Raw genomic sequence first — 25,683 nt, 5'->3', positions numbered from 1 at the left:
GCGAGTGTGCCGAGTTTCTTGTTGCCCTCGTGTGTTTTGTGAGATTATACCGATCTATCTCTCATCCCTCGCTCTTATCCAAGCCCCCTGGTTCACCGAGGTCTCGAAGTTACGATGATCGGTCGAAGTGATAAGTGATGTGGTTCAAGTACTACAAGGGATACTACGACGTACGTAAGCTGGAGCTGGAGCTGGTGAGTGACGATGGTCCCTTCCTCTCTGTGCTCCAAACTGATACGATTAGGAATATCGAATAATTTCCAAAGGGATGAGAAATAGTACTTTCAAGGGTAACTGTGCTCTAAACTAACACGATTAGGAATATCGAATAATTTCCAAAGGGATGAGAAATAGTACTCTCGAGGGTAATTATGCTCCAAACTGACACGATTAGGAATATCGAATAATTTCCAAAGGGATGAGAAATAGTACTTTCAAGGGTAACTGTGCTCTAAACTAACACGATTAGAAATATCGAATAATTTCCAAAGGGATGAGAAATAGTACTCTCGAGGGTAATTATGCTCCAAACTGACACGATTAGGAATATCGAATAATTTCCAAAGGGATGAGAAATAGTACTTTCAAGGGTAACTGTGCTCTAAACTAACACGATTAGAAATATCGAATAATTTCCAAAGGGATGAGAAATAGTACTCTCGAGGGTAATTATGCTCCAAACTGACACGATCGTAAATATCGAATACTTTCCAAAGGGATGGAAAATAGTACTCTCGAGGGGAACAAGCAACGTTGTCTGTCGATCGACACATTCCACGCGGACTTTCAACTCTTGAAACATCCCCGCGGACCGCCCAGTCTTCCCACCCGCTCGTGTACCCATTACGCACGCGTTTATCGAAATGTGTTCTTTTTTTTTTTTTTAAATTCCTCGACTGGCAGTCACGAACCGGCGGCTGTATCTCGGCCTCTTCGCGTCTCCTGCCACCCCCCACCCCCCTCCCTGATAACGAGGCGAACGGAGGAGACACTCTCGACGACGGTCGTCAATAAAACGTCTTCTTCGTTCACCATCGAACCGTGAAACCAGACGGTTTTATCTACAGGCTATGACGACTGGAAAAACGGTTTTTCCTGCGTCCTTTTACCCCTATTGTCCCCCCGTTCCATCGCTTGAATAACCTTCGAGAGGGCAATTACCGGTTTTGCTGGTTACGAAATAGTAAATCCTTGATAAGTGTTCGAAGGCTCCTCTGCATTGATCAGGAGAGATCCCAATTGTAACATTAACTTTGACCAGTGACAGAGCTTGGAATTCCGAAACCAATGATATTTCTTTCAGCCGTGTATGACCATTAGTTTATAAAATATTTAATATTCAATCCCAAGAAGCCTTTGGACATTGATCAAGGATTTACTGTATTTTCATATACCGCGAACGATAGCCTGTAGAAACGGAAATTAGACAGTATTTCTTTGATATTGCGCCGATTGTCGATAGGTTCGATAAAAAGGTAAGAAAGACGGAGTTCTTCGGAGGGTCTCGTGAATGACGTGCACTGTCTCGTTCTTTGCCTGCCCGTGCAATATACGACGGTCTCCTTCTTCTTGGACTCCTTCCAGTTGTCCGGTTATTTCGATGCGTTCCTGCCGGTTCCTTCTTCTTCTTCTTCTTCTTCTTCGTGGTCTTCGTGGTCGTCGACGGCGGCGGCGTCGCAGTCACCGTGTTCCTGGCTGAACCGTCCCACTTGTAGCGTTCACCCCGATGCGTTTCTATTTTGGCGCCATTCCTCCTCCTCCTCTGGGCTTCCTCGACGAGTATCCAGGGTATCCGGTTTCGAAATCGAAAGAAAAAAAATAAAGAAGCACGCGTGCACACACCCCCGTCGGGCTTCTTAGTGGGGAACGAACGCGGCGCCGTCGGAGGGAGCAACCGAAACGGAGTCGACGACAGGTGGCGCGAAATTATCGTCGCGAAAAAACGCCTCGGAGGAACTTGTTACGAAGAAACGTCCCGTTTTAACGTTCCCGCGTCTTTGTCGATTTTTCACGCAGGGGGATGATCTTTGAGAGACTCCGAACATGTACAGTAAATCTTCGATTAGTGTTCGAATTAAATATTTCTTTATATAATTAAATATTCATATGATTAATTAATATATCGTCGAAACACTACAGCACGTAAACTTTGAAAATTAATAACTCCACAACGGCTTACAGAAAATATATCTGAAGGTAATGTTTTGAATGCGTCGCAATGTAGGCTAATAGAATATGCAATAAAAAATTTAGAATTGCGTTTAAATATTTGAACGTGCCCTTTGCAGGACTCTCCAGCCGTATTTCAAACTTAAATAATTATTTAATTATTATACCACACAACTTCCATCTTACACATTTTTTTATTTTCTTTTTTTTGTTACAGAAATAATCACATAAGTACACTTAAAACAGACATACTATATTCGCGACTATAGTCGACGATAGGACCAAAAGGGTTAAAAACGAAAATCCCAGGAATATTTTTTTTCCTTCTAAAACGAAGAATTTCCTCTTATTCCCCATACGCTTTTCTGTCCAGAACGTCTGTGTTTATCCTACAATAGACTCCTCTCGTTTCTCTCCTATTCCAAACAGAATTCCAATAACATTTTATAAGGCGCCGTAGTGTCCCGAACAGTTTTCCAATCGTTGCAGTCGACCCCGAGAAACTCTCCGGTCAGACGCCACTCGGAATAAATGTCGTTTAACGGCCTAACAATGGTCGACGGACGTCGCGTCGTCTCGAGAGAAGTCGATCGTGCCGAGGCGTAACGACCGATATTCCACGAAGGCTGCGGCTGAATTTATCGGCGGGGTTGGCCTACTGTCTGTCGCCAAAGTGGATTAGGGACGTTTACCATAGATCGTCACCACGCGCCCGTTGACCTGCATGTCCACGTCAGACGAAGGTATATTGGCCTATATCGTGGGTTGCGACCTGATCGTAAAACCATGGGTGACCAAACAAACCTGGAGGGGGAAAAACTCGAGAGAGTGTATAAATGATTTCCGAACTATCCATTGTTCCGGTCGCGTGACATTGTTTTCGACGTTCATCGGCGACCAGGACCTTAAATGAATGTTTACTTGCCCAATATCGACGGGACAAATGTAGTAGACACTATTGTTCGTAGTTTCTATGCGGTCGAACTGTTCTCGGAGGGGGTGGGTTTTTTCAGGAATTTCTGACCGTCTCGTCATCGAGGATTATCGACCATAAATTTGGTACAGAGTTATTCGGAAGTTGTAGTAATAATATATTTATTTATATATATTCGAATATAGAAAATTAATGATAAGAGATAGGAATTAAGAATAAAATTATAATCGAAATGGAATTTTGTGTGTAAAGCCCGATGATCCGTGAACATGATCGAAATAATATGCCGTGTACCGATCGATCGATTATCACCGAAGCCTACATAAAACGTGGCTCGATCGATTAATAACGCGCTCTGGGTTTATCCAGGAAGTTGTTCCTAAATCCTTTCGTCGAGGGGACTATTAACGCCCCATAAACCGATACGGACGTGCCGCAGTGGTTCTCTGGTAATGGATATTGGCTTGTCGCGAATGACTGGGAGAAAGGATTTCCTGTCGAGACACAGTACGAAAAAAGAAACACATACACCTTGGGTAAATAATAACGATTTCCTTTTTACTGCAAAATAATATGATATAAAACACTGGTAGAATACTCGGTGATACGTTAAGAATAAAAGTAATGCAATAAAATAAATTAATGGGAATATATAATCGCCGATAACGTCCATAGCGATCTGTAGCACTATAAACAATAATAAAAATATGAATACCAGATGGCGGTACCTTGGGTGGACACAGAGGACCGGAAATAAGCGACACGTGCAAAAGCACCCCTAGATCGACGAGTTTCTTTATGGAGAATCGTGTTATCGCGTGTAAACGATAGATCGCAATCAGTCGTTGATTACATTCCCGATAGGATCGATATAATCGGCTGGTTCCATTCATTACCGCGAACCGTCAACATCCACAAACATCCCACGTTTTCGAAACAGGTGAAGCAACCGATAAGGCCGGAAGGAAATCGAACGTTGGAACGCTAACGACACTTCGGGGATGGTTTTACTTTCCTATTTGACCACCAGGGCTCGTCACCACAGATTATCGGTAAACCATGACACCTTCAGTGTCAGTCGATCCCGTGAGCATCGGTCGTGCAGGTCACTCGAGAGGACCTGCTGGTCTTTCTAGTTACAAATACGCCTGTCATTCGACGAATATTAACCACGGATCCCTTTACAATCAGGTGTGAATTGTGCTTCGAACAGTGGTGTGGTGTTATATAAATAAATCGTGTGCTCGAAATGTTTCTTGGTGAAACGGCAGACTTCCTGAAAATCTCGAGGACGCTCCTGGTACTCCAACGAAATCGCAAGCGAAGACGAAGGGAGCCGGTTAAGGTAAAGGATCGATTCGAAGAAACGCAACGACGATGCCGTGTCGCGGCACATGTGTGTGTATTTAACTCTGTGTTTCGCGGGTTCCGCGGAACGGAAGACATTACCGAGAATTTCGTCCAATTACGACGGTGCACTTCGGTTCATTTGTGCGTGATTCACTCTTCTCGCGAGACACGAGATATGGTTATAGGAGACAGTAAGATGGGTCTTGTTTAGTCTTGAAGAAAATTATTTTTAATGGTATTTTACGTGACAGCCTAAAAATTATTACAATTAGTGGAAAAATAATCTTTGTGAAGTTTGACCTCTGTTGGATAAAGGAGGCCCTGGGGTCCTTAAATATTTAAGTTATTAATTAAACACAAACAAAGTCGATTTTATTCGATTATCCTCTAAGTTATTCATTACATGAAACAAACTTGTCAAACAAAATTTGCAGATATAGACAAGGAGCATTTTTTATAGTCAACTACTTTTCGTCGTGAGTTCAAGAAACTTCTTTAATTTAAAAAAAAATAATCCTTTAGCATATTCCAAATATAAAACATACATTCTCTATTGACAAAAAATTATCAAGGCCCATTTCAGTTTTCGAACACTATTTCGCGGAGTGCCGCGAAAGAAATTCAAAAATTGAAAATAAGAGCCACCCCGAACAGACAGGTTCCCCTTTACATCACGTGCATATTCTACCTATGACGGGCGAATATATAGCTAGCGATTTGGCGCCTGGTCAAGAGACCGTCTGCGAATGTCCGAGGATATTCTCGATTCTGTGAAACGAGACGGTGCAAAATGGAGGGGGTACAACTCGAACGGAAAAGGAAGACAACTGGGACGGACTCTCTCGTATATAGGAGCTGTTTGAAGTTATTTTGAAAACTGGGCCTGGTGCATTGACCGTATACCGGCTCCTATATGCAAGATCCTCGCGCGGTTCGGTCTACCGAGTGTCTTCCCGCGTGGAGCTTTCCGGGAATCGCCTAACCGATGCCACCTGGCGTCCCGTGCGAACCTACCTTAACACCTCTGATCCTTTTATCTTCGTTGTCGAGTTTGGCTCGTACAAATACATTTATCTCGGCTGTCTCTATCGCGGTTTCTCTGTCATTCGGATGTCGTCCGTGGTGTCGTGTGAACGAAGGAATGGCTGGACTTCACGTTTCTCTAGGATTAATCTAGGCTCTGGGCTTAAAGGCTCCCACAGACGATACGATTTGTCGTTGGACTGCTTCGTACGACACACGTCGCTTCGAGTGTCTGGGAAAAACAATTCCAATACTGTCGAAGTAATGTATCTTGACACAGATTCACGCCAATGACAGCGATGTGTCGATGACACATCGTGTCGTTTATGGGAGCCTTTTTAACCCTATTAGTACCTTACAATTCTACTGTGTACCGTCTAGAAGTACCTTGGAAAATATGCATTGTCGATGGTTTTCGGTAAAATTAACATATATCTTCTAGAAAATAGAGGTAAATTTATAATTTCTTTTTTGTAGTTTATTGTAAAGTGTGTTTTGTTTTACATAAGAAATGGTGGAAGTATTACCGATCGGTAGATTATTCGCCAAAATGATATGAATTTCAATTAGAGATCGGGAAACATTGATGCATTACCTTGATTCCGTATATCATATTAACATGACCACTTGAAGATTTTATAGAAAAACAATTTTTTTTTCCAGTGTTGCCACTGCACGGAAAAACTATTGCCTCTACTGTCACAAAACATACCACCGCAATAATAAAAAAAAACATTTTGGCATCAAAGAATAACAATTATCCTTCAGAAAACTGGTGTTAGATTTTGTTTAATGTAGACAAATGGTCACATTAATATATCTACGGATAGTGTTACCCTTAAATGGCCAAATTTATACCCAGTTTAAGTCCTAATAGCGTTCGTAGATAAGAAACGCTGGAAACGACCCAGCTGCTCCATTACTCCAAAAAATGCTTCACTGCTCCAAAACGGTCCATTAAGAATATTCGATACCGATATACACGAGAACCGAGGTCGTTTCGTTTCGCCCCCACGGTCCGATAGAGGAAGTGCATCGGCGGTTATGCGTTGGTCGACATTCCTACGATGACTAAGGGCCATTCTCTCTCCGGTCGGACGTCGGCAAGGTCGTTGTCACGACCCTTCGTGGACTTTATAGGAAAGAGAGATGGAGACAGTCCCCATGTATGCTTTAAGGATGTCAAAAGTATGCTCGTTAAAGGCGCCAGTCACCCGTTGTATATACACTCACTGCGCGTTTACGAACGCGTTACGCGCCGTTCTCCACCGTATGTACCGAGGGACGCTCGTAAACGTCCCTTAACGCGAGAATCCACGACCAGTTCGGGTGCTGGGTTCGTCGGAAGATTCGTCAATAAGGGTTACGAAGACAGCACGCCTTGATCGAAAGAAATTCCAATCGTCTTGTCGATTATCTGTATATCTGTCTCTCTTACTCTATCTTCTTTATTATAAAATCTTTTAACGATCCTACCAGTAGCTGCCCCTTGAGGGGGAGAAAGTTTATTGCATTCACATGGGACGCGAAATCCTAGTTAGTAAGCTGACCTGAGCTTAAGATGTGGAAGCAGAGAAGGTGTCTGTGTGTACCACTAGGAATTATGGTTTCCTTTATGGAACAATCTAACTCTAATCGAAAATTGAGGGTGCAGTTATCGAGTATCGAGGAAATGGTAGCCGGTAGGAAATGGTCCCGTATCCCTTCCCCCACCCCACCACGGACAATTTCCACGTAGACCGTAATCGGGGAAGTTTCTTTTATCAATCACCCTGCACCTGTTCATGACGAATGAATCGCGTTCCGGATAGAAAGATATGCGACGTGGTCCAGAAAGAAAATTCAACAGTTCATACATTTATTTAGTTCGAGGAATCGAAAATTTGGAAACTTGTCAATTTTGTTCGAATAGAAGGAGGTAAACGAACACAATTTTTGTTTCATTGTTTCTTATGAACGTTTTCTTAAAAATCTGAAGTTTTAGGGATGTTCTGTCTTTCATTTTTTACTGAGATTGATGATACGAAAGGGTTCGAAGAGAACAATAAATGTATGGAAGAAATTTTCTTCGGGCACAAATCTTCTATGGTTAATTCAAGTTTTTTTAGAAAATAAAAGCAATTATGTTTCCGACCATTTGAGTCGCTAAATTTTCATTCTGGACCACTGTTCATCGTGAGGATAGGGAAGCACGTATAAGAGAAAAGACAATCGATAGAGCCACGCACCAAAGAAAGAGAGAGAGAGAGAGAGAGCCAGTCGTCTCAATCTTTCTTCCTGGTAAGGGTCTTAGCGGTCTTCAAAGCTCTCGTCGTCGTTCGTGAGTCGTACAGTCAGAAGCGTTGCTAGTTTCTTGAAATAGAAAGAGACAGGATGAAGAGGAACGCAGGAATTTCCGCGTCGTTTTCTGCTGCCACGTGTTCCGCCCAGGCGCCGCGGAAACTCGCGGCAATCTTATCTTCTTGCATTGTGCATGTATTTAGGTAGCACTGTCCTCACTTTCCTCGCGATACCGATAGAAACTGTGGGCGTTTGTTTTACACAATAATAACGTTTACACGGACATTTGGAAAGTACAGTAAAGACTTCATGAGAGTTCAATATATTTGCAAAAAAAAAAATTGTATATATTTTATTTAATCGTATATTAAATCGTATATATTTGCAAACAGAAAAATCGTCCCCAGCAGAAAAGTGTTAACCCCTGTGGGGGCGTACCGACATCCGAGCACGATTCTGTGCACCTGTGCGCGATGTAGATGAGGGACGAGACTTTCGACTATACTTTGGGTGAATTTACGAGAGCCGGCTACCTGGTCCACACGCATCCGCGGGAAAAATTTGCATAAACCGACACGGCGGTTGCCGTCCGGTGTAACACGCCCTTCGCGAAAAAAGGCGAGAACGACGTGGCGGCGAGGGTCTTTTAAATTTCGATCCAATTTCCCGCCAGGCCCCTCAAGGGGGAAAGGGGAAGGGTCCTAAATAGTCCCCCGGGGATCCTTCTGCACGCGCGAATAATTTGCACCGATGGTGAACGTGAATTAAATCGTACCTCATTCTATAATTATACATTGCGTCCGAAACGGGAGGGAGTCGATTTACGATCTCTAATGGTGGTAAACAACGAGAGGGAGAAGATGTAAACTGGGGCTTTAATTTTCTTATTCCGTGGCAACAAACACTTATACACCGAATATATTCTTCTTCTTGTGTTCTCTTTTTTGTGTTTGTAATAACTGGCTGTAAGGGAAACACGTGAGAAATAATATAAAGTACTACAGTAGATCATCGATGAGTGTTCGAATACTCCTCGGCACTGACAAGCAGAGGTCACCAGGTGTAACGTTGACTGTTTAATAGTGATAGAGCTTGGAATTCTACATGCAAAGAAACTTGTTTCAGCTGTATATGATCATTAGTTTATGAAATATTTAATGTTCAATACCGGGAAGCCTTCGAGCACTCATCGTTGATTTACTGTAGCCAGAAGTTTAATTAATTTCACGTGGCATTTGATAGAACCTTCGACACAGTGAAAAGATTTCTGGTTGTTTCAAGTTTCCATAAATAAACCTCCGAATAATAATATCATAAAAATGAATTCAATCTGTCAGATGGTTCCAATTCAGCAACATTCCCCAAACATCCCAAAAAACTATTTAACCTAAATCTCTCTTGGTCGTATCCGTTACTAAACAAGGATCAGTTACACCTACGAAAAAATCACGGTTAACGGAGTCGACAGCAGAAGAGCAAAAACAGATTGTTTACCCTGTTCGTGGTGATGGTTGCGTGTATTTGTCGATCGGGGCGCGTGCACGCACCTTCTCCTCTCTCGACGCTTCCCATCGAACCGGGGGATCCACGCCGATGGTAATGGTCCCCCCTTCCCTCCCCCCTTCGTGGATGCTGGGTGGTGGTTGTTAACTACCATGTTTCAAGGACACCCACCTGTCCCTCCTCCCGCCCCCTCCCTATCGTCGTTAGGTTCGCATATCGGGGATCTGCACCGTGAAACTTCTGACTTTACTCCCCGACCAATCTTGCTCCTCCTTCTCCCCCCACCCTCTTTTTCTCTCTATCTCCGTTCAATTCTCTGTCGGTCGATTTTTTCGTGGCTCATCGATTCCTTGGTTGCTCGCCGATTCCGAGGGTCGCCCCTCGCTAATTGCGCGATTTTTCATGCTCGACACGGCGCGTGGAAGCCGAGCAATCGTGGCCCCGCTCGTAAGAAGCGTGAAAAATTGTCTGGGATCGTCGTGCCGACGACGAACCCGTCGATTGAACGTGAATTTTTATCATGGTACCGGTTAACAGTGCCCACGCCAACGCCCGATATTCATTCGAACGTTTCATCGGTGTATATTCGCTTCTGTCTTCCCCCACCCCTTTGATAAACCGTCGCCACGAATATCACGGTGAATTTGTTTCGTTCGCGAGACAAGCTTATTTTTACACCCTGAGAATTATTGTTTACCAATCTCTCCGGTGGAACCGTGAATTTCTCTAGACTCTCGAGGGTCACTGGCAGATACGTGGAAAAAAAGTGGCGTAAAAGAAAGGCCTCCTACCAGTTGATAAATTTATTTCAAGTACTGAAATTAATGTTAAATCGAATGTTAGTTTGGCATAAATTTCAGTAATTCCAAATACCAACAAGTAGGAGCATATTGGAGGTCCTTTTCCTACGTCAACTTTTTCCCCTAGCGGAAACCGAGTGTGCTCGTCGGTGTACATTATAAATAAATGCAATTGAAAAAGGAAAAAAAAATCATTCTATTCCGATCTTAATAATTCATCCCTGAAGAGACTATCGTGACTTCGACTCGCTTTTGAAACTAGAACATCGAATTTCCGACATCACTCGGTGAATTTCGAGTTTGCGATCGTTGGCGATCGTGGGCGAGGGAACCGAGATTCGTGGATCCCGTCGAGGAGAGGATCATAAATAACGTCATCGTTTGATCAAGAATCTTTCTTCAAGATTCGTTCATTTGTATTGTGGATCGTGAGTCCCGTTGTAGCTTTGTCCGTTAACGAGAAATTCATCTCTCGGTGAGTATCGAAAATAACCGTCGATAATCGAACCGGCTGGAATTCTTCTGCGATCGCGATCGATCTCGAGAAATTCCTCTGGTAGCCGGTGCACCGGCCAATCGCAGTCACGATGGCCGTCTGTCTCTATCTATCTCTCTTTCTCAGCTCGTTCACGAGGCGCTGGTATTGTGGTGGAAAAACGAGTCGCGGGCACTCCCATTCACCAAATTCCTTCCTTTCATCGGCACCGATTCTCCTTGGCCGACGACACGACTTTTCGATTCCCCTTCCTACCCTTTCGCCGTCTCGTTACGGACTGCTGTCTCTCTCTTTCGCGTCGTTAAACTGGATTACTGTATTCCTTTTTATTTTTTGAGGACGAATGCCAAACGCCATTGGCATCCCCTCGGTGCGTTCTTCGCGTGATGCGTCCAGGATGATCCGTGAACGCGCTACCGATCCGGGAGGATAAAAGGATAAACGTGTTGCGAGTTGGCGGATCCAACCACGTTATAAACTGGCCGAAATTTCATTAAAGTCACCACGTTTGTTGATGAGTTCTTATAATTATTCCGTGCTAATAAAAAAGATATGTGTGTATGTAATATAAATGTACGTACTTTAGTAATCGATAAATATTATTATTAAAATAAGCTCTGGCTTTTGAATTCTACGATTACCGCGAAAAATTTGAAAAATTATGGGTGGCCCTAATTTTTCGACCAGGGACTGGACACTCCCGTCCATAAGTCATCGTCCGTCGTCGACGACCAGTTGAAGAGAAAGCACGCGACATGTTTCGTGTCCCCGACAGTATTACCGTGGCCAGACTGTTAACATCACGACCTGTGACTCTTTTACCCCGTTAACCTAGAAGCTATCCCCTCTCGTGCGTCCGAAAAAATTCCAGGTACAATACAAGTAGTACCTATCTGGTCATCCTATAAGTAATTCGAATTATCTTTGATGTTTGTGGAAGGGAAACTGGATGTTGGTATCGAAAAATGGGTACAGAAGATGAAATGCTGCAGAGAATGAAGAAAAAATGTACAGAATGTTCCACCTGACGTGAGCACCTTAAATATCTCACTTACTTTTCGTTTTCAGAAAAATTATTTTAACAAATACACATTTCTGCACTAATCCCTCTATCCTAGTTACTTTATTATTTAAATCCTTATATTTGCGGATTTTTCGTACTCAAGGTCAAATGAAGGTCAAACTTCTATAGGTCATTCTATTGGCCTTAACCTCAACTATAACACCTCGATGATAAAAATATGTAGTACCGTTTGAAAAAAAAAAAACACCTAGAATATTCGAAAAATATGACCTTAAGAAAAAATAACATTGTTCCCTCATATTTTTGTATCCTGAAAACCAAGTGAGATATTGAAGGTGTTCAGGTTAGGTAGGACGCTCTGTAAACAGGTAGAAGATGAACAGTTCTAATTTTGGAGGTACTCCAGTTAATTCGATTCCTCAGCAACTAACGACCTCATCATGGTACCTTACTCGAAGGAACGATGCACACGCGTGCGCCATCTTCCGCGGTATGTAACGCCGGGTAAACGACTTCCAGCGCGCCCCCGTCTTCCATAGCTTGTATAGTTAACGGTATACGTTGTGCCTAATACGAGTCTGCTATGGATTAAGCCTGTGGATCTCTATATCTCCCTCTTTCTCGAACGGTTCACGATCGATCCGACAGCCTCTGCTCCGTACAAATTGTTGACATCTGACGGATCCTCCAGAGGGCTAGAAGATGCTTGGAGAAATCGTTTATCGAACCTGTGTGTTACTCTAGAGAGTCTTAGACACCTGGTCCAGGTTTTGTTATACCTGCAATCCGTATCGTCCTTCGGATATTACACGAACCTTAGGAGGAATCGGTGCGAATAGTCAAGTGGAGGAGAGAGAGAGATCAAACGGAGAGAGGCTGGCGCGCGAAGTCAAACCCTCTGCTATCGGAATCCCGTCATCATCGAGGTGAACGGAATGGGATTCCTTGGTCTTGGCTAGCGAATACATACCTTTAGCACAGTTGGTTATTACGGAGGTGCCGCTAAATAGTTAAGGTGTGTGTACGTGTGAGCGCAGAGGCGTGGAGAGAGAGAGACAGAGAGAATTCCAAGGGGTACCTCGAGGCTGCTCGGTGTGGGTATCACCCAGTTAAAATCCTGGACGTGTGTGGCGTCGTTTCCTGGTTCGATCGAACCGGGTTATTTTCCATCGTGGTTGTACTCTCGTTTTATTTTCTCTCTCTCCCCGTTAACGCGAAGAACACAATGGGAGGATTCACGGATGCATAAAGGATAGGGTCTTGGAAGGAAAAAGGCGTAGGTTTAACGGGAGAAACACGGGACAGAATTGACGAGAGGCTGTTGTTACTGCGCGCGTGCGATAACGACACCGCGGTGCCTCCTCCTGATTTCTGGCGAGAAAACTTTCATCATAACCCTCGTCGACGAAAGCATGCAATTACGTGTCACGTGTACCCTGCAGCGGAGGAGAAAGTACCGCCGCACAAAAGGGGGGGGGGGGGGAAAGGGGGGAGGCTTGTACCGGAGAGAATGTGCCCTACGCCATTGGCTCGCGAGTTAGCGTGTGTACGCGACAAACCTGGAATCTAAGCCAAGGCTTGGCGCGCCGAGCCTTTTCGCGCTAACCGTTTTTCGAGCCTTTATGTTAGGAGTCCGTGTATCTGGGGATTAACCGATACCATCGATACTTTTACTCTTAACTTGTATCGATATCTACTCGGTATCGCATTAAAAGTATCGATACCTTGGGATAAACCGATACCGTCGAGGTATTGGTACTTTTACTCGTAACTTGTATCAAAAGGAATTACCGATACCTACTCAGTATCGCATTAAAAGTATCGATACCTTGGGGTGAACCGATACCGTCGAGGTATTGGTACTTTTACTCGTAACTTGTATCGAAAGGAAGTACCGATATCTACTCAGTATCACATTAAAAGTATCGATACCTTGGGGTAAACCGATACCGTCGAGGTATTGGTACTTTTACTCGTAACTTGTATCGAAAGGAATTACCGATATCTACTCAGTATCGCATTAAAAGTATCGATACCTTGGGGTGAACCGATACTGTCGAGGTATTGGTACTCTACTCGTAACTTGTATCGAAAGGAAGTACCGATATCTACTCAGTATCGCATTAAAAGTATCGATACTTTGGGGTAAACCGATACCGCCGAGGTATTGGTACTTTTACTCGTAACTTGTATCCAAAGGAAGTATCGATATCTACTTAGTGTCGTATCAAAAGTATCGATACCTAGGAATACACCGATACCGTCAAGGTATTGTTAGTTTCATTCATATCTTGTATCGAATAGAAAGTATCGATATCCATTTAGTATCGCGACCGAAAGTATCGGTATTAAAAATACTCGGTATCGAAACTAAAAATACTCGGTATCAAAACGAAAGTATCGATTAATTACTAGTATTTACTTGGACCGGTTCGTCCATAGTCGCGTCTACCTTTCGTTGAACTCTTCTGTCCCCGTAGGCGACGATTCCCCGCGTTCTGGCGAACATCACACACGCGAGCATCGAATGTTGCGGGTAGACGTTTCGCCGATCTACCGCCGAGAGGAATTATCGTCGATACGCGGATCAGTCGACGGTGGTTTCGTAACACGGCCTCTCCGGTAGTCGGTGTGTGCGTATCCTCTCTTTCTCTCTCTCTCACTCTCGTGTTCCTCCGCCCCGTTATAGCTCGTTTCAATGGATCGGTGACCGGAGGAAGAACAGGTTCACCACACACTGCCGCAGGCGCCTCCGTAAACTTTCTTTCGAAGAAGTCGACGGATCCTCGGGGCTGTTTGCTCGACACGAGGACGTTCCATGTGACAAAGTGCTCCGTTTGACGAAATCTTCACGGAAACGAGAAAAATCGCGGAGACTGATAGAATCAACAAGGAAGCGGTTGCGTTAAGTTGTCAAGTGATCCAGCCGTGGAATATGTACTTAAAATTTAAAAAGACGAATCTCTGGATCGATCTTCGAGGGATGTAGTACAGTGAATTCGTCCGCGTATATGGCCACACACTATCCCCACCAATTCCTGGTACTGCAATATCCGCATCGACGTGATTCAATTATTTTTCAAATATTTTATTTTAATACCCCTAATTGATTGAATTTTCCTACAATTCTATTCTTTCAACAATCTTTTCAATAAGAACTAAACTGAACAAATAATTATTAAGACTAAGAAATCGCCTGACTCTACACTGTTATTACATTCTACCAGTCTTTTTCTTCGATATCATTTCGTAACTCGATTACCAGGGTAATCGACGTCTGATATCGTCCCCTCGGGGGGTGGTTTCGCTGAATCGATACGGGGATTGGAAACAGCCTTTAATGACTTCATCCAACTCCCGGTGAATCTCTCCGTCGAAGAACACTCGGATAGGATTATACGATAATGGATTCTAATCGAATTCTCCAAGCGTGTGCTTTTATTTTTGCATATCTTGTTCGACGTTTGATTTTATTTCGCTGTTGTTCGATGTTACGAACCGCGCGTTATTACATATTCCGTGTCGGTAGCCATCGCTGCCGCCGCGGAATTATTGTCCGGGAATGGATACGTACGGTGGTTTCGTAATCCCTTCGGTAGTCGACGTATATATCCTCGCGTTTCTTGCAACGTGCCTGGGTCCCGCAGCCACGCTTATATGTATATAATTGTACACACACACGCCTTGTATATCGGTACGTAATGCACGTTGCATTCCTCTCGACGTTCGTACACGCGCGTTATGCATTCCTCGTGGATTTGACCTCGATGCTGCTTTATTAATGCCCATTACGTTATATAAACGAACGTAGCCTCGATCCCTATGCCTGGAAGTCGAATCGCCCGGTTCGTCTGTCGAGCATTAGGAATGACATATCGCACCTCTGGCTGCAATACTGTTGTAACGGGTCGAAAATGTAGTATCATTTTACAGAGGAGTTTAAGTTACAGTTTTAGCACAACATTAACCCTGTTGTGGTTTCCACGGGTCAAGATACAGACTCCTCTCGATTATTGTCAGGTTTGCTCTACACGATTATTGTCCACGCGTCATCCCTACCTCTGGAGTGGGGGAGGGCGTGGAGCCTGTCAAGTGCATACTTTGTTCCCCTCTGTTTTTGTTGCCGAGGCTCAAGCTTTGGGCAAAAAAAACGAATTTACGAGGGTCTGAAGTGTTTCTCCCTATATGATTATTGTCCTGGCACGGATCGGAATTCGGGACGATAATCGAGACGAGTCTGTAGCTCCCAATACAAAGATTATAATTCAGTTGGTATTATGTATTTAGTATTCAACGGTTGAAAGTACGATAGATTAGTATCTTTAACGCTTGCAAGACGAGAAGGGTATCCATTTCACCGACAATTTCAGTCACAAGCGAAATTACGAACGCAAACCTGGTATTAATGCGCGCGCGGACTGCGGTGATTTCAACGCCTGTTAGTAGAGACACGAACCGTCCGAACGATGGCGTTCGAGTCACCGAATGCATTCTCGGGAACGGAAAAAAGTCATCGACGACGATACGAATGGTTTAATTAGACAGGACCGAAATATAATGTGTTGGATATTCAGCTGATAAATCATCGCGAGAGGGAATATTCTCGTGCGATTTAAAAGAGGGTCTTTTGTTTCTTTATCGTGCGTTCGATTGGGGGGGCTCGAGACGACACAAGGCCAGGCACAATTTTTGTTCGCGATTGCCCCAATGGAGCAGAACGAAAGAGGCCCCCGAAGGCACAAGAGCTTTTAACTTTTCCATCGGCGGCGTCTCGATGGTTACAAGACGAACACAGAGAACAGACAGCATGTACACAAATACAAGCTGCTCACGGGCGCACGCGGGACAAATTGTTGCGAGCTGACGCAACACGGAGAACACCTGTCTCGAGTAGTTACAAAATCCGTTTCCTGTGGCGGTGATTAACGCACCGGGGCGCGAGTAAGCAACAACTGTTGTCTCTGTTGATTTACGCCGAAAGGCATCGATAATATCGCTGGTACAAAAAAAAAATACTCTCTCTCGTCTAACCTTCAGACAAGTGACGGGCGATACAGTATCGATATTTCGAGCATCGATACTTTTCAATTCAAATATCGATATTTCGAGTATCGATACTTTTCAATTCAAATATCGATATTTCGGGTATCGATATTTTTCAATTCAAATATCGATATTTCGGGTATCGATACTTTTAAATTCAAATATCAATATTTTGAGTATCGATACTTTTCAGTTCAAATATCGATATTTTGTATCAATGATGCTACTCTTTAACGTGAAACTGAAACATAACCAAACATTGTGGACCGCGCGTTTCGTGTTCCGTAGAAGTTATGCTACTATATGGCAACGAATTGCCAGCAATAAATGACAAAAGTTGTCTAAAAAACCATAACCATCTATTTCCGCATTTGACTTGGGTGTTTGCAGAAAACGCCAGCTGACAAAATGATAAAGCAAATTGGCAGAAAGCCTTGCAACATAACCTATGTCAAATCGAAGGCTAAACCGGAACAAGATTTGTGCAAGCCAATTTCCTGCATATGTTTTTGCCAATGTGCGCGCAAATTGTTCATAGTAAATCTTGCATAAAACCTGTAGTCATAACCTTCGTAACAGGCATTGATGAAAATTTTGCTTTTCGCAGATTTCACTGACTGGGTTCGTATTCCGAGTTATCGCGATTCCAATAATAATAATAATATTTATTTCCACGGGACAAAGCCCATTAATTTACAAAAAGATTACATTATATAGGTGACAGGTTTACAAACATGCATATGTAACTAGTTTAACGGAATATTTAGCTTAAGGTTTCGAGCATTATCGCGAGATCGCGTTAATCAGCGCCGATCACGGTACCCAAAGGGGTTACAGAGTGCCCGATCGATCGCGATATCCAGGGATATTTCGCGTCAGAGGCGTAAACACATTCTGTCAAGGGGGAACACCCGACGAACGCCACGGTGTCGCGGGGTCGATGCTTCGAACGGGACTAACGGTAGAATACGTTTAGGTGTACGCTTCCAGATACACGGCCGGTGCTCCACGTATAATACCTGATTGATCGCCCCCCTCCCTCCTATGATTATTCGTTACCACTCAGGCGGACAAATTAAATGGCCTTACGATCGTATGTTGTCGGCTATGCGCGCCGTGGTTTTTCTTTCATCTACAACTCATTCCGTTTCTCCCAACGGAGTCGTGGTAAAAGTCTCGTGACGAAAATCTCTCCACAGAACGGGGAATACACGGAATAGAGTTTCTACGCCCCGAGCAGCCCAGAAGAGAGTTGCCATGGGTAGCTACTTTTAACCATGAACTTGGCGAATTTTTTTAGAGATCTAAGGATCTTATCGAGCACAGACTAACCATGTACCCTCACGAGCAATCACACTCGGCTTCGGCTAGGGGAATAGTCGGCTTGGAGGAAGAGCTTCGGTATTAGTTATTGGGATTTATGCCAAATTAATTTAAGAGAATTAACTTCGAGGCCGGATTATCTGCTCGAAAATATGTATATCCTCCAGCTCGGAACGAATTTCGTGTTTCTTTTTCACCCGTGTTCACCCGATCCTTTTTCCCCTCCCCCCATACTTCGTTTGGTTTCCTTAGCTCGTGAGAGTCCTCGTAGGCGTCGCGCCGCCTTTGTCCCCACACCATCCTCTTTAATATGCGAGCAAGGACCCGCAGGATCTCGACGAGCTGAATCGACAACGAGTGTCCCATTCCTAACACACTCCCCTTCGTGACCGTCTGAAAACATCCACCCTGCGGAAAGATCTCTCAACGATCGTTTCCACAACGGGGGAAACAACCCCTCTTTTAACGGTGTCCCCTTGGACGTATTTGTGAGAGATCCCTTTTGAAAACCGCCGGAGGACCAGTCGACGGAACGTCTCGAGATATTTATTTCGTTGATCTCGGGCCCCGATTGGACGATCTGGCCCTTTGTGCCCCTCCCCCGAACACGAAACTGTCGGAGAAACAGTCTCCAACGATGAACGCACGTTGCATGCTTGAGGATCCAGACTCTGGATACGACATGATCCGGATTCTAGAGTGTTCAATGCATTTCGGGCAGGTCAGGAATCCAGCTCGGTTTCCGCGATTTCGCGCAATGCTGCACGAAATATTATGGAACTGTCATTAGACTTTTAAATCGACGATTGTCCCTCACACTGCCGGTGTCTCGTAACGAATCGTGAGAAGAATGTCCTGGGAACTAGGGGGCGTCGTTTAAAATCCATTAAAATACACTCAATCGACAGACAGATCGTGTATGTGTGTCCCTAACAGTGATAATTGCTGGTTTTGTTCGATCGAATTCGTCAGTTTTATCCCATTTACAACACCGATCTCCTGCCGATTATCGCACTCTCGAGTCGTGGGTTTCGACGGTCTCGAAATATAGGCCAAATGAAATTCCTCGGTTTTGTGAAACCGTGGCTCTCGTCGTGACTCGATAACGATTATCGAACGGCGATCGAGAACGTATACACTGCGCTAGGGCAATACAAGAACCATGTTCGAGAGAGCTATTCCTAGGAATATATGCGGCGACGGCGGTGAAAGTGTGCGAAAAGGGGTCCCCCAGAAACGGTGCCGGTATATATGTATAAGAATGCCGCGTAAAAGTACATACGTTGTCGCTTGAACAATGACGATGGGAAACGGAACGAAAGAAAAACCCGCGGAGTGACACGAGGAACATCGAACGTGTGTTACTACGCGTCCAAGATGGCGGCGGGGGACGACATCGAGTCACGAAAATTACACCGCGAAAGAGAAAACCCTGGATAGGAATTATCCCAGTGAAACTGGAGGGAAAGGAATCAACGGGGAACGAATAAGGAGGACGTGTCGTATGTTTGATCGATGAATCCGTGAGGACGATCTTACTCTAACCTCTATTCTGTAACGCTTATCCGAGTCTTCGAACACTTATCGAGGATTTATTGTACTACGATAAGTTGGGGTGACTTTTACTCATTGTCAGTCTGGGTAACTTTGTCCCAAGACAGAAAATCATTTTTTATTTTGCAACTCTGGCTTCAGAACATTGGTTTTACTCGATCATACTAGATGTTATTGTTATCAGAATATACCTTCTTAGCAATATTGTTTTAATTTCTGATCGATACGGCAGTGCCCCCTTTCAGAATGTACAATTACAAAAATACACTCCTAATGCAAAGTACTTCACGTTTCTCCTATCTGGCATTTTCGAGAGATCCATAAGGTTCGATCACCGGGTGAAAGCGAAAGGATCGCCGCAAATATTAATTAAAGAAATCTCTCTGAATTAATACAAACAACCAGGCCCAGGAGCATGAAGCTCGACCACGCAGTTCGGTTCACGCAATAAAAAAGAAGAGAAAAAAAAAACTTTCATCCAAGCGAACGTATTTGGTTACGGTGCGTGGTCATCGTTGTTCCAGCGAAACGGAGCTACTGAGAGAGTGTCGGATAGGTGAGAAAATCGGTGACACACGAGACCCGCGGCGCAGCCTCCGCTCTCGAAGCAAAATGGTTACTTCCGGTGGACCGATGAATCACCCGGGCGCGCGAAAGATAGATCGAAGGGGTGGGTCGCGTGCAAAATCGTCGCTCGTCCATTCAGTCTTAGAAGCGTGAATCGTGAAACCGGTCGCCCCACACCTTTGTTCCCGATACAATTATTTAGAAATTAAAAGGTTTCGTGAATTTTGGTCGTGTTATAAAATTATGCCGCGATATTAATTTCACGGAAAAATTTTGCAACGGTATTTAAATAATCCAGCTTCGTTGCAAGTGTCTCTTTCTTGTGTCTCATCGATATTTGGTTGATGTTGTAGTCAAGGTATTAAACTCGTTCGGAAGTTCATCGAAAGTTACACATATTCTGTGTGCATGTGTAATAATAATTAACGAATCAGCGAGCATATCGATGGAACAGGTTTTGGGATCGTTGGTAACTCACCTGGAGTCGTCGAATCATTCACTGACCACTTCGAATGTGCGTCCAGGGATTATATCTCCACTCTAATTCGACGAAGTACACGTGAGTCCGATTCCCATCTCGATCCTACAACGGAAAGATCGGTACAGTTCTCCTTACGAAACCATAGTGCACACCGCGTGGGTGGCTCCGTACAACCGTGACCGTTCGCATTTTAATTGAAAATTTTCGAACGACACGTGGGAGGGAGCGTCCAGTTAGAACCGAGACGGAACGATCGAGAGGCAGCTTGTAAAAACGTTGGCGTTGTTACTCGCGGAATGGTACTCTGTCGACGATATTTCCGTCGATGTCTCACTCGCCGGTCGAAACGAAAACAGAGCGATTTATAATAGGTCTCGTGGCGTTGCAGAAACGTTTGTAGGCGGCTGTTGTTGTGGTACGCGGGTGGTCCCGCGATAAACAGTAGCAGAAATTCGACCAGATGCACGAACCACTTCGCGCTACCGGTCACACAAACGATCGCCACAGATTGGTCCCGAATCAAAATTCGTGAATGGGTAGAAAAGAAATCTTTTCTTGTCTTCCAAAAGAACTCACGTTAACTTATTATTAACTGCATTTGTCTACTACAGTGGTAAAATTGGTCCATCTAAATAAACGTATAAGCTACAGAATGTTGATTAAACAAAATTTATCAGTACAATTATTTAGCGGAAGCAATAAAAAATGTTCAAACTCAGAATTTGTATTTAAATAGAAGCAGATAAATGTAAAGAATTTTATCAATTTTCGGGTTCCTCTTCGATGACGTTAACATTAACTAACAGTGTTCTCAACATTCTCATGAATATTTGAATTTCTAGGGAATTTCTTTTTCTATTCTATTAACGAGATCGATGACAGAAAAGGGTCTCAGGCGACCAGCAATGCGTGGAAGAAATCTTACACGGTTAATGATAAGTTGATCCGAATTTTTTCCAATGATAAAAGATATTTATTTTTCACCATTCGAACCGCTGGATTTTCATTCCGGACTATTGTGCGCCGTTGTGAATCAACAACGTTCACGGTCTAAGCTCGTAAACCGTGCTCACCTCCAGGCGAATGGTTGAACGGTGACTCGCGGTGAATTTACATAACTCGCCACGATGCATCGGCTCGGATCATAATTGTGGCCGTGGAACGTTCCGCGGTGAAATATCCGCCGTGTATTTTCGATATTCGTCGTTAACGACGGTTGCGTTGCGCCCGATTTCTGTCGTGCCTAGATTGCGCCGTACGTTTCCCAACGTGCGCTTCCTTTTTCCATTCTCGCAATCCCCGTCACTTTGAACACTGTGTTATCGTAATTGCCGCTCATGGAAACACTCTAGGATTGCGCAATCCTCATCGATTTCTGCGGCGTGTTTCGAATCGATGCGGAAACGCGTTCGTTGAACGAATCGTGTGGAATCCGACGATGTTGTTCGACTGGATCGATACCGTCGATATTCCCTTTAACGCACAGTGTTACGTATAAGTTATATCCAGAAAATCATATTTCCAGGAGTTTCAGCATGGAAATATAGATGAATTGCACGTATTGGGACCATTTTTTAGTTAACCAATCGCGAGGAATAATTTTGTTTCCCCCTGAAAGAGGTGCCAGGGCATTAAAAGCTTAAAAATGAATAAGAAAAATCTTTCCTAAATTATATTTAAAAGTCACATCTAGAAAATCATATATCCAGGGGTTCCGGCATGAAAATACAGATGAGTTGCACGTGTTGGGACCATTTTTGAGTTAACCAATCGCGAGGAATAATTTTGTTTCCCCCTGAACGAGATGTCAGAGCATTAAAAGGTTAAAAATGGATAAAAAGAAACTTTTCTAAATTAGATTTAATATCGATACTTTCGATTTTAAAATAACAAGATAAACATGTATATATATAATTTTGAAACAATAATTTAAGGGTCTTGTCATTAAATATAACTACCAGCCAAACGTATGGGGCCAGAACTGATAAATTAAAGAAAAATTCTGCAAAGACTTGATGACAATAATGTGCTGAAACTAATTGGGTAAATGATAGTAAGTCACTGGTTCCAACAATCATGAACTCTGGTCCCATACTTGTACGTAAAAATAAACTGTTTTTTTTTCCCAATAAAGGAAACATCCTCTATTCGGTCCAATAAAGGAAGTATTCTCCATTTTGATTGCAGGTCCAGAGGCTGGCCGAATACGAGAGGTATCTGGGCCAGGAGGCGAGGAATCTGGTGGAGAACGGAAACGGTAGCGTCGGTAGCGGCGCGGTTCTCCAGCGCGGACAGCTCGAGGGCGATCTGCATCGCATCCAAGAACTGTTTCCCGGCGATAACCTGCGGCTCCACGAACGAGATGTCCTCACCACGGTACGCCGCGCATATTTTTCACCCTGTAACGTTTGAAAATTCATCGGGAAAACTCGTTTTCTCGATCGCCACGGCGCAGAATAGTCCAGAATTAAAATATGATAGCTGACACGCTTATTTAGTTCAGGAAATCAAAAATTTGCTTTAAATTGTTCCATTTTGATTCTGGACCACTGTGTGGCGTCAATGGTTCCGCGGAATGGATTCGTCCACATTAATCCCCCGGCGTTTCCGGTGGAAAGGCCATCGAGCGAGAAAAGTCTACGTGTTACGAGTTTCGACGATTCTCACGAGAACATTTTTCCCCCTCCTTCGACCGTGGAAAGTGTACACATATATAGTTATTCTCGTCGACAGACACATAGGATCCCCGTTTCCCACGCGGCTCGTTGGACCCTACGTGATGAAAATATCTCTTCCCGTTTTTTTTTTTTTGCGCTCGGTGAAACCCGTGGAAACTGCAGGATAGAATTTAATCAGGAAGTCCAGAGACTAGAGAGCATGGTACTGAACGTGTATTTAACTCTTTCATTCCCGAATTATCTAGCAATTACAAACAAATCTATCTTCTTGCATTTTGTCTATATTACACGGTATATAAATGATTCACAAGATTATTTCAAAATTTTCAAAGCATTTAGTGCCATTTTTCAATTCGTTGTCATTCGGCGAGTTTTTTCACTTCTATCACAGTTATGTAGAACAATTGATATTACAAAGTTATTGTACATAACAAAACCCATTGTTCATACCTTTGATCAGAGAATCCTCTTGAAATATTTAAAAGAAATTACAATTTTATAAGTATTTCATTACTAACAGTACTCAACACACGGATTCCAGCGAATGAAAAATACAAAGGACAATGTCTTATAACAAACTATAATCACAGATACGAAATATTTTATTCCGTAATTTAGAGTACCTAGTCATATGGCAGCAGTGGAAAGGGAAGGGTTAATTACACGTGAAATAGGGATCTCTAGTTAGATTCTTCGTTCCAATTAATTCGCGTGCGTCAGCTAACGATTTGCATACAGGACGTACGAGTTGAGAATTGTCTCCAGAGCTACTACTTCTATCAGAGGGATCTAGATTCCGTGCGTGTCGCCGTAGGTAAATAATATCGTGATCTGTTAATCTTCTCCAGTCACGTCGAGAACACGGGAACGATGACTAGGAAGGGGATCGTTTCCTCGAATCACGAGGAATCATCGTCGCCCAACGTTCGTCTTTGATTCTGCTACAGCTTTCCTACGATTAACGCGATCAGTGTCAGTCTCTGCGCTTGGAGAACCGTGTAGTCGCGCGTGCCAGTCTCCTTTGTAGTCTGTAAACGGTGATGGGTGGACAAGGTATACAGGGTGTCTCACCCGATTTTGAGATCTTGATTTTCTCGCTATTGTTATTCGTAGAAAAAAATGTTTCAGTGGAGGCTTGAATGGTATCGAGTGGAGCATATTCTGATGTTATTAGTTTTTTCGTGAGTGGACGCGTAAAGGTCATATAAAAGTCAACTTTGTTTTTTTAAATGGAATAAGGTATTTTTTTTTAATGTATCAATCGATGCAGCTGGACATTCGATATAAAAAAGTACTAACCTATATGTGTCGAAAAGTTAGTAGTTCAGGAGATATTTCAATTTAAATAATTCTAAAATACCATTACTGTCGTACTTTATTAGCATTCCTGTAAATAAAATTATTCGAATAAAAATTTATTCGAACACTTATTCGAATAATGTCCAACTCTGGTGTATACCCAATCGATTTCGTAAGGGAAATACACACATCCACGAGGATGACGGGACGGAGACGTTCTCCACGAGCCTAATACGTCGGTCGTGTCAAAGCGTAGAGTATGTTAATCAGCCTGTCCTGTTCGACTGTAATTTCGTGCTTTCGTGGGCCTCCCAACCTTGCTACGTCTCGCCTATATTTGGTAGCGTTATTTGTCAGCCGTAAACGATGCTTGGTGATCTTCTGCGTTGCTTTGACGTCACCGAATGTCATGGGGAAGAGGATAGATAGTCGTGGACGTATCTGGGAATCGTTGAAACTCTGAGTACGATCCTCGAATCAAAGAGTTAGCCCTGGCCGAGTATCCTGTATGGTCCTGGAAGATTGCTTCTCGAATCCTAATCGATTGCCTAAAAGGTTTCGTTGACAAAATACATAAATCTTCAAGAATTGAAATTTATTTTAAATAAAATTAAATAACATTTTATCATAACGAAATGGACGAATACAGCCCCCCCCCCTAGACCACCCTTTATTCCAGCGCTGATCATAGACAGAGATGAGCAAACTCGTTACTTAGATAAAAAGTTTCGAATAACAAATAAAAGATAAGAAAACGTAAAATAGTACTTCTTTATTTCATTAACTGTTTAATGTCCAGGACGACACTCTTAGATACTGCTGCTTTTCACTGTGTATTATTCGAATAAAATTCTGCCCAACTCTGTTCTCAGATCAGATTGATAGGGAACATAAAGGTCGAAAGAATCTGGTTCATCAACTTTCTGTTTATGGATAGCAAACCAACTGATATCGTTGTATTATAGCAATTTGTGTCATCATTTCAGAAAATGAAGAGCCTAATCCGCAAGAGGAACGGCGGTAATCCCGGAAGGCTGACGAGAGTACTGTCCCAAAAGTCGTTGAACGTGTCGAACAACTCGCCAGCTCCTAAATCGCCACCGAGGACGTTTCTCTTGGAGACCCCGGTCCAGTTCACCACGGTAAGATCCGCCATCGA

At 43.5% G+C, this 25,683-nt stretch overlaps 1 protein-coding gene across 2 annotated transcripts in view; it reads left to right on the top strand.

Annotated features, from left to right (window-relative positions):
- The window catches only part of LOC107187899, a 187,732-nt gene that overhangs the window by 156,380 nt on the left and 5,669 nt on the right, over positions 1-25,683 (top strand). For both annotated transcript variants that reach the window (XM_015576090.1, XM_015576091.1), the window contains 2 exons: positions 22,735-22,923; positions 25,511-25,666. In XM_015576090.1, the coding sequence (XP_015431576.1) occupies positions 22,735-22,923; positions 25,511-25,666 (345 nt within the window). The remainder of the gene's footprint in view (positions 1-22,734; positions 22,924-25,510; positions 25,667-25,683) is intronic.

The sequence above is a fragment of the Dufourea novaeangliae genome, unplaced genomic scaffold (assembly GCF_001272555.1).
Source record: "Dufourea novaeangliae isolate 0120121106 unplaced genomic scaffold, ASM127255v1 scaffold112, whole genome shotgun sequence".
NCBI classification, from domain to species: domain Eukaryota; kingdom Metazoa; phylum Arthropoda; class Insecta; order Hymenoptera; family Halictidae; genus Dufourea; species Dufourea novaeangliae.
The sequence above is the reverse complement of the archived record's forward strand: the minus strand, read 5'-3'. Positions and strand labels throughout refer to the sequence as shown.